General features: G+C 50.5%; 1 protein-coding gene across 1 annotated transcript; it reads left to right on the top strand.

Annotated features, from left to right (window-relative positions):
• The first annotated feature begins 263 nt into the window (after window positions 1–263).
• Window positions 264–9,070, top strand: Iba57 (iron-sulfur cluster assembly factor IBA57). Its single transcript, NM_001108827.1, is given in 3 exon segments — window positions 264–652; window positions 6,908–7,248; window positions 7,451–9,070. Coding segments are annotated over 3 exon segments (1,077 nt in total). The 5' UTR covers window positions 264–311; the 3' UTR covers window positions 7,846–9,070.
• The last annotated feature ends 834 nt before the right edge of the window (window positions 9,071–9,904 follow it).

Below are 9,904 nucleotides of genomic sequence, written 5' to 3'. Positions count from 1 at the left end.
TTTATTTGGAGACAGGATTTTAATTTGCCCAGGCAGGTCTTGAACACGCATCCTCCCGCCTCTGCCTCCTGAGAGGCTGGCTGGGATTACACACTAGGACCAACATAAAATGGCAAATTTTATGTTTATGTATTTAACCACAACCACAAAGGGTTTGAACGGGAGCCAACTAAGGAAAAGGTCGTCGGGTGGCTCTATCTGGGCTTGCGCACCCATCGGCTAGCTGAGGCCCCGCCTACTTCCCCCCACGCACGCGCGTAGCCCGCCGCCGCCGGGGGCAGCTGTGGTGCCCGCCTTCACTAGCGCCCAAGATGGCAGCGGTGGCGCTGCTTCGGGGAGCGGCTGCGGGGCGCAAAAGCCCGGCATGGCAGTGGCGGCCGAGCGGGACCACGAGACACTGCCCAGTCCGTGGTTCCGGCCTTTTCCGCGGCAACTCCACGGATAGTGTAGCCTGGACTTGCTTCCGGCTGGATGGGCGCGCCTTAATGCGCGTGCGCGGCCCGGACGCTTCACCCTTCCTGTTGGGACTATTGACCAATGAGCTGCCGCTTTCGGGGCCTCCGGCCGGCGCGACTCAGCCCTCTGCGCGTGCGGCCTATGCCCATTTCCTAAATGTGCAGGGGCGCACGCTCTATGACGTCATTGTGTATGGGTGAGCTTTGGGCTGCAGGGCGGGGTAATAGGAACGTTAAAGTGTTGTGGGAGAAGATTAATCAGGAATCCCATGAAGGATGTCCAGGATAAGATTTCTAGGGAATGCTGGCCAGACACCTTTGGGAAGAGGTTTAATTAGAAGACTCTGAAAATGACTTTCTGAGGAGGACATTGTAGACTTAGGGAAAGGGTCACCTAGAGGCGGATCTCCCATGAAAGGCATCCAGGTTGGGCTAGTTACTTGCACGGATCCCCAGCCAGTCAAGTCAGAAACTGCTATACAGTGGCTTCTGGAGTTAAGCATTTTCAAGATAGGGGCTTCAGTCTTGTCCCTCCCTCCTCACTTCTTGGAAAGATTTCATTGGTCCTTGGGGCTTTATTTAAAGAGCCACTCTGTTCACAGTTACAGATTGTACTAGTGTTCTGAGAATCCAGTTTCCCCCTTACTTCCGGTTCCTCATTGCCGTGCCAGCTGTTTGCCTGTATGATCTCATCTATGCAGACCTGACTGTGACTGTAAATAGCGTTTGCTGGCCAGCCTGGGCAGGGCCTGTTTCCATAGCATTGAGTCTTCAGTTGCTCACTTTTACAGGACGTAAGTCCTGAAATCTCAGCACCATCTAGCAGGCATGTGAAGACCCACCCTCCCTAGCCTGTCCCTGGGCTGTTCCTCCTTGACTCCTACTAGTCTGAGCTACTCAGTGTCTTTCTAACATGGGTTTTGGTGAGCCTCTTCAGTAACCCCCTAGATGCTCAGAGTGGGAGTATATGGAGAATCCTCATAATTGGAGAATAATTCCTGAACCCCTGAGGGTGGCTGTTCCAGGATGAAAGTGAGAATTGGCAGCCATGATAGCATTATCCAGTAGCTGTCAGCATGCTGTAGGCAAAATCTAGAGTGTCTGTCTCCAGGTGCTAAAAGGCCATGGTGATGTGCTTTCTACACTTGATCTTTGCCAAAAGGCCAAGAAGCGATGTGATGTGCTTTCTTTCTTTTTTTTAAAAGATTTATTTATTTCATGTATGTGAGTACACTGTTGCTGTCTTCAGACACACCAGAAGAGGGCATCGGATCCCATTGCAGATGGCTGTGAGCCACCATGTGGTTGCTGGGAATTGAACTCAGGACCTCTGGAAGAGCAGTCAGTGCTCTTAACTGCTGAGCCATCTCTCCAGCTAGCTAGAGGCTTGCTTGCTTCCTTCCTTCCTTCCTTCCTTCCTTCCTTTCTTCCTTTCTTCCTTCCTTTCTTTCTTTCTTTCTTTCTTTCTTTCTTTCTTTCTTTCTTTCTTTCTTTCTTTCTTTCTTTCTTTCTTTCTTTCTTTCTTTCTTCTTCCCATTACTTTACTTAGTGAATCTCTGAATCTAGAGAACTAAGTTGGCAAATGACAACCCACGGGCCAGACCCAGTAGGATGCTTTGGTATATAGAGTTCTGTGAGAACCCCGGGGCTGTGTCTTCCAGGCAGTGTTAGTTAGGGCTGCAGTGACTCAGGACCTCAAGCCTAACCAGTCACTGCCCTTTGTAGAAAACATGGATGGACTCTGTACTGGAGGCTTGGATCTGACTGCATTTCCAGGATGCCATCATCTCTGTGTGTGCTGCCAATAGGCAGCTGGGTGTTGCCAGGTGCTAGCCTTTGGTGACTTCCATTCCTCATGATGAGCAGTAGCTGCCAGTCTAGTAGCAGTTGCCCCTAGTGTTGAAGACCCTAAGTGTTTGCAGCCTTGGTCCTACAATGTTTACAGCTCTTGTGGACCTTCTATTGGGATTCCTCCACTCTTGGCAGCAGCCAGTGTTACAGCTCTTGTAGGGCTAAGGAAGTTGAGATTTTTTAGCCATTGATACCAACCATCATCACTGCTCCTCCACACAGGGTCTCAGACCCTTGGCTCTAAAGTTTTGATTGACAGCTCTCTGGAAGTCTTCAGTGACCTGGGCCTGCAGTTTCTCTTCTCTGGCCCTTTGCAATCTTTTATCCTTCTTCAGTCTCAGCTTGCTGTCTCTCTTTATCTGCCATCTTTCTTACTGCCCAGGCTGTTGCCGAACTGCTCAGCTGTTGCCTCAGCTGTCAGACGACTGGCAGTCTTGTCTTCTCTGCAACTTGGCTTGTCCACTGCTCAGCTGCTGCTGCCACTGCCACTGGGGTTCCACTGCCTCTGCTGACCTCTGCTGTCTCCACTGCTACTTTCTCTGTTACCAGCCCAGCCCACACTACTAAAAGCAAGAAAACGGAGAGAAGCCTTTTCTTGGGCCTGCTGCTCCCACACTGGGGCGAAGCTCAGGAGAGTCTCCCCACAGCCTCACTAAGGGAGCCTTCACAGCCAAAAGAACGTTTGAGCCAATCACAGACTTGCCTGTTGGCAACCTTCATAATAACTGAGGATTGTGTTTTGGACAGTTGTAACCCTGTGTCTTTAGCAGTAGTTACAATAATCCCTCTTCTAGGCTACCAGGGAGATGCTGTCCATCTGGCCCAATTGGCAGTGGTTGCAAGATCGTCTAGATTCGCTGAGCCTTGTAATGGCAAAATGTCTGATAAAAACTATTTTAGGGCTAGAGAGATGGCTCAGTGGTTAAGAGCACTGACTGCTCTTCCAGAGGTCCTGAGTTCAATTTTCCAGCAACCACATGGTGGCTCACAACCATCTGTAATGGGATCCAGTGCCCTCTTCTGGTGTGTCTGGAGATAGCTACAGTGTACTGATATATATGAAATAAATAAGTATTAAAAAACAAATTATTTTAACAACCGTGGTGGAAACTGCTGTTAGCAGGGGTGCTCTGCTGCAGTGAAAGTGCTGATATAGGGTCATCTGACTCCCTATTTGACAGTCCTTTTGCTCAGGGCAGCAAGGGAGAGTCCAACACCTGCCAACTATTAAAATGCCCATCCCCAACATCTTTGCTTATTCATAAGAAAATAAACATTGGGCTGCATGCAAGTAGAATGCTAAATAAATGGTAGGACCCAGAGCTATCTGGGGAACAAATCTTTAGGCATGTCTGTGAGGGAGGGAGGTTTGGCTAACTGAGGTGAGAGAGAAGACTTGTCCTGAGTGTGGGTGGCACCATCCCATGGCCTGGGGTCCTGCACTGAGTAAAAAGGAGAATGCAAGCTGAGCTCCAGCATCTAACTATCTCTGCTTCCTGATGCAGATGCAAGGTGATGGGCAGCCTCTAGTTCCTGCCCCTACGCCTTTCCCCAGATAATGGACTGGGCCCTCCAACTGACCTCCAAAAACCACTCATTGTGGCTTCTTTTCAGAACTTGGTTACAGAAGTGAGAAAAGGGACTAATACAAACACTAGTGAGTTTTTGCTTGTTGTTTTTTAAAGGATCTTGTGTAGCTCAGTTTGATCTTGAGTTCCATGTGTAGCAACCCTGAACTCATGATCCTCCAAATACTGGACTAGGTGTGTGCCACCATGCTCAGCTAATAATGATTTAAAAAAAAAAACAAAAACAAAACTCCAGAGTTTTACAGTGCTCAATACTGCTCCCACCTCAGGGATAGGTGAGTTCCTCTCCTCTGCCGCATGTGTTTATTTCTTTCCTCCTAAGACTTTCATATCTATTTTCCTATTTATCTAGGGCTTTCTGATTCAGTAATTTTTGATATAGGTGTTCCCTGACCTTCCGTGGTTGGATATAGGATCCCCTCCCCCTCTTGTGGTTCCAGGGGTTGAACCCAGGGCTGTGTGCAGACACTCTACCAGAGAGCTGTATCCCTATCATGGATTTAGGGGTTTTTATTTTTACTCTGATGGTACAAAAGCTATAATGCTAAGTTACAGTGTTCAGCAGGTAGGCATATTTAAGGTCCGATGGCGTTGGTAGGGTGAAACTCCATTAGAAGTCGAGGACTCATTCCGGTGTCTTTTCTGATCGTAGCTGTGGAGCTACTGCCCGTGATGTTGTCTTGGACCCTATCCCCTTCCTTGAGGCTGCTGTTCTGTTTTGTATTTCCCAGAATCCTCTCCCCTCAGGGAATCAGCTGCCCTATGAAGGACTTGGATTTGATTTCTTAGGGACTCTTACTCCTTTTCATGTTTTCCTACCTGGCAGAGTTGTACCACAAACTTTTACTAGAAAGCCACTCTTTCCCTGAGCGGCTGGAACCCTTGATTCTCATCCAGTTCAGGATCCCATCTCTCTTCAGCACTTAGGAGAACAGCCACATATGGGTCCCAGGTTGTTTGCTTGGCTGTGGTCATTCTTTGACAGGTACTTTCTCTGCTTTTTTTCCCCTTCGTTTTCTGTCTTTGTCTCTTCCCCCACCTTTGTCTCTATTAATGCCTTTTCATTTCTGAAATTAAATAGCATTTAAAGTTCATTAAAGTATTTATTTACTTGTATATATGTATGCACCTGCTTATGGGTGTGTACACTGTGTGCACATAGTGCCTGTGGAAGCTAGAAGGTATCAGAAACTCTGTAACTAGAGTTACAGTCAGTCGTAAGCTGCACCATGTGGGTACTGGGAACCAAATCCACATGCTATACTATTATGGTATAGCAAATGCTATTACCTGATCAGCCATATTTCCAGCTCCTAATTTATTACTGTTGTTACATGTGTATGTAATGTTGTATGTGTGGGTATGTGTGCATGTCATGATATGCATGGAGACCAGAGGACAACTTTGTAGAGTCCTCTTCAGTCAGATCATGCCTCAGGCTGAATTAAGCAAACTCCTTAATCCACCGAGCCATCTTACTGGCTCTGATATCGGGAATTAAAAAGAAAATGCATGCCTGTTTGTGAAAGCCAGTCATATGTCGTGGTGCTGCTAACACTGTACATTGTTAATTTATTTTTATATTTATTTTTTACTTATTTTATGTTGTGTCCACATGTCATGGTGTACTTGCAGAGGTCAGAAGATATCTTCTGGGAGTTTGGGAGTTCCTTTCACTGTGCCGTTCCCAGCAATCAAACTCAGGTTATCAGTCTTGGCAAGTGTCTTGACTCGGGGAGGCTTCTCACCTGCCCTGCTGGTGTCCTTTTTACTGGCGAGGGTAGCATTGTCTTTACCATGGAGCTAGAGAGGCTGTGAGGTCCTCTTCTGGGTAGGACTGTGGACAGGAGAGCTGCCTTTGTGCAGCCTCAGTCTCTTGTCTGGGCAGTATGCCCTCTTGCTATGTCTGCTTTACTCTGGTGGAGAGGACTTGAGCCTGTCTCGTCTCTCCAATTCCTACAAGCATCAAAACTTTGTTGCATCTGCCTGTGTACAGGTCAGGTCGGGTCTATGAGATCTCAGGCTACAACTGTGTTCCAGACATCCTATGATTAGCACTGAGGAACAGGAAGATCAGAGGAGGAGGCCGAGGCAGGTGCCTGGGTATCCAGTCACCTTCACAGGATCTGTTTCCCAGGTGGTAACTATACACTCTTGGTCTGACTGAGGCCATGTTGGATAGTTGTGGTACCTCCTGCTATATTCAGCCACCTTGGCAGGATGTGTGATGCCCAGGCCTTACCTCCTACTTGTTCCTTTACCCCCATGGCCTCTGAGAAACTGGGGCTCTGCCCTCTGCCCTCTCTCAATCCAGTGGCTGAGATTCTCCATTATAGAGCCTAGGTGGTAGGAGGGGAGGCTGGGTCTACATCAGCCACTGTAGGGCCGCTGGGCTCAGCAGCCACTCAGCTATCCTACCCTTTTTACAGCTGTCACAGCTCCTCTGTCCATGGCTGCTTGGGGCCGCCTGCCTTGCTGGCACAACCACAGTGCTTTGTGGTTCTCAGCTGTGGTGCATGGTTCTGTCTCCATATGAGTTATGCAGGCACAGCCCTATGTGGATCTGGGTGGACTCTCCCATTACACCGTAGGTGTGCATAGTCCCATTAGTACATGCTATAAGCTCAGCTCTGTGTGGACAGGCATTGTTGTGTTGGTTCCCACAGTTCACTTAGCTGCCTGTGGGGACATTCCTCCCGAGGCGTCTCGTGTGGCCGAGGACAGGGTTTTATGCACCTGTCTGCTTTGTGACGAGACTGAGGTTTGCCCCTAGTGTGACAGAGCATACCCGTACATCCGAGGTCATGGCGCTGTACTTTGGCCATCTCCATTTGTGTGTCTGCCCGTGTGGAGGCAGCTCCAGAGGCACAGTCTCATGTCACTGTGGGTATGACTTTTCTTCTGCCATGAGCCTGGATATAGCTCAGGGTCACAGACCACACACTGGAGGGGCAGCCCCATGTGGCTCGTAGGAACTCCTGCCAGTTCTAAGCCTAATTCTATCTCCTGCAGACTCCCAGAGTGTACCGAGGAGGCACCAGGCTTCCTCCTCGAGTGTGACAGCTCTGTGCTGGGCACCCTACAGAAGTACCTCACCATGTACAAGATCCGGCGGAAGGTCGCCGTGGAGCCACACCCGGAGCTCCACGTGTGGGCTGTGCTACCTTGTGCCCCCCAAACCTCTGAGGCTGCACCTCTAGAAGAGAGGGTAGAAGCCACCACCATGCTTATCCGTGACCCCCGGACTGCACGTATGGGGTGGCGGCTTCTCACTCAGGATGGTGGCCCAGCTGTGGTGCCCAGGGGACAGCTTGGGGACCTCCAAGATTATCACATATACCGGTACCAGCAAGGTATGAGTAGGGCAGAGAGGGACAGCTATGCCAGGCTGGTGTTGGGGAGGGGTGGGTGGGGAGGCTCATGGAGGGGAAGGTGGACCATAGAATGGGCAGAGGGGTTGGTGGAGTTGGCCTGCAGGGCTGGGCTTCATAAATTGCAGCCTGTACTTCTCTCTGGACATGCTGTGCTTATTCTCTTGGTTTTTGAACCCCACAGGCATCCCTGAGGGAGTCTGTGATCTTCCCCCAGGGATGGCCCTACCCCTGGAGTCCAACCTGGTCTTCATGAATGGCGTGAGCTTCACTAAGGGCTGCTACATTGGGCAGGAGCTGACGGCCCGAACCCACCACACAGGTGTCATTCGAAAGCGCCTCTTCCCTGTGAAGCTTGAAGGCCCCCTTCCTGCCAGTGGCATCAGTCCTGGCACCTTAGTGACGGTGACTGCAACAGGCCAGGCAGCGGGCAAGTTCAGGGCTGGCCAGGGACACATAGGACTGGCTTTGCTGCGGTCAGAGACAATCAAGGGTCCTCTCCACATCAAGACCTCGGAGAGCCAACTGGTGGCTGTGACTGCCATGGTGCCAGACTGGTGGCCCACAGCTGCCAAGTAGCTGGATGCTCTGGAGCTCCACTGGCCTTAGAGTTACCAGATGCCTTCGAGCCCTGCCCAAGGTCATCTTCTCTGTGTGCTGCGCCATGTTGGGTGTGAGTTCCTCCTCCTGTGGTGGCCTCCTGGAGCACACCCACGAGGAAAGTTCCGTGTGTTCCAGGCTAGGGATTGGCCGATGCTTCCTAGAGGGTCCCACTCTTGTGGGCCGTCCTCTCTCGAGAAGTCTAACTGAGAGCAGAGTGACCACCTGATGCTGGGAGAGGGACGGGGCTGAGCTCCTGTTTGGACCAGATTTCAGAACGAGACTTGATACAGTCCACACGCCAAGGTCGTGGCCTCGAGGATGAGGCCTATGTTGGGCGCCAGGTCCCTAACCTTGTTTCCCCTTGGAGGAAGGGACTCTGTGTGCCTGCAAGGTTCCTGGGCCGGGCTTGTGTTCTCTTGAAATTCATCTCAGGGCATAGATTGTATAAGTTCTGTGCAGGGTTGGGAGGTTGGATCCCTTGGATTGGGAGATGTGTTCTGTGAGCTGCAGGGACTACATGTTTACTGTCCCAAGAGCTCTTTCGTTCCTCAAAGTGAGCTGCTGTCTTTTGGTATTCCCCTGGAAGCTCTAGGAGGGTTGGAGCCCAGGGCTCAGGTCCATCTGGGAGTGGCTTCTACTCAGCTAACCTTTTTGCTGGGTTGGGATATCACGATGCTTTTAGTAGGGAGTGACTTGCTGGCCACTGGTGGGGTGGCCTCCCTCTGAACCACTTTCTAACCTTTGTAATGTGAAGTGGGGGTCTCTCCACAAAACCCAAGGACTAGTAAAGTGTGGTGTGCAAACAGCCCTCTTGGAACTCTTGTTTCATTTCGGGCAGGTCTGGTAGAGCAGACCATGAGACAGCTGTCCCTGGAGCCAACCACCAGATGGAAGCATTCCACTACTGCAGCTGTGTATCCCTGGTTGGTCTTGAGCTTGAAATTCTCCTGCCTCAGCTTCATGAGTGCTAGGTTGATAGGCATGCACCACTGTGTTCACAGAAGATGTGTTTTGTTTTATGTTTATGTGTGTGTGTGTGTGTGTGTGTGTGTGTGTGTGTGTGTGTGTGTGTGTGTGTGTGTGTGTATGTCTGGGTGCCTATAAAGAACAAAAGGAGGGTATCACGTACCCTGGAGTTGGACTTACAGGTGGCTCTGAGCTGCTGGATATGCACAATGGGAAACAAACTTGTGTCCCCTGCAAGATCGACAAGTATTCTTTGTTTTTTGGTTTTTTGTTTGTTTGTTTGAGGCAGGGTTTCTCTGTATAGCCTTGGCTATCCTGGAACTCACTCTTTAGACCAGGCTGGCCTTGAACTCACATGGATTTGCCTGTCTCTGCCTTCCAAGTGCTGAGGTTAAAGGCATGCACCACTATGCCTGGCTAGATCCAAAAGGTTTATTTCAGCAGAGTTCTATGGTCCATACTGGGTTGGCAGGAAGTGGGGAGGCCCCTGAGCCTAGGCACAGGCAATGGGTCCTCATGGTTCAGGGGACATCTCTGAAACTGTTTTCTACAGTGACCCCAAGGTCAATCCACAGAGGGCTGGCTGCAGGTAGCCTAGGCAGTCATTCTGGAGCCAGGGGCAGCGAGGACATCTAAGAACTGTGACTTTGGAGGCTACTTAGGCTAGGGCTTTGAGTGCACCCTGAACTGAAGTGCAGTGTACAGCAGTTTCAAATGAGGTGTGGGGTTTGGGGGTGGCCTCCCTCCTAGGCAGGATGTGCTGGGCCCCCTGAATGACCTCACTATGGTACTGAATGAGTGGTCAGTGCTGGGCACGGGGACCTGGCAGAGACAACTTGAAGGACGTATTACCCTGGCTCACGATTTCAGAGGGTTGCAGTTATAGTGAAGTTCATGGCAGTGGGAGTGTGGCTGAGCCCCTCACATGGTAAGGCACCAGGAAGCAGAGAAGGAGCATCCAAAGGCAGGTACATCCCTCAAACCAGGAGGATAGACTTCACATTCTACAGGTTCCACAGCCTTCTAAGCAGTGCCAGCAGCTGGGGACCACAGTGAGGTCCAAGTGAGG

Source organism: Rattus norvegicus, chromosome 10 (genome assembly GCF_021556685.1).
Source record: "Rattus norvegicus strain SHRSP/BbbUtx chromosome 10, alternate assembly SHRSP_T2T, whole genome shotgun sequence".
Classification (NCBI taxonomy): Eukaryota; Metazoa; Chordata; class Mammalia; order Rodentia; family Muridae; genus Rattus; species Rattus norvegicus.
The sequence above is the reverse complement of the archived record's forward strand: the minus strand, read 5'-3'. Positions and strand labels throughout refer to the sequence as shown.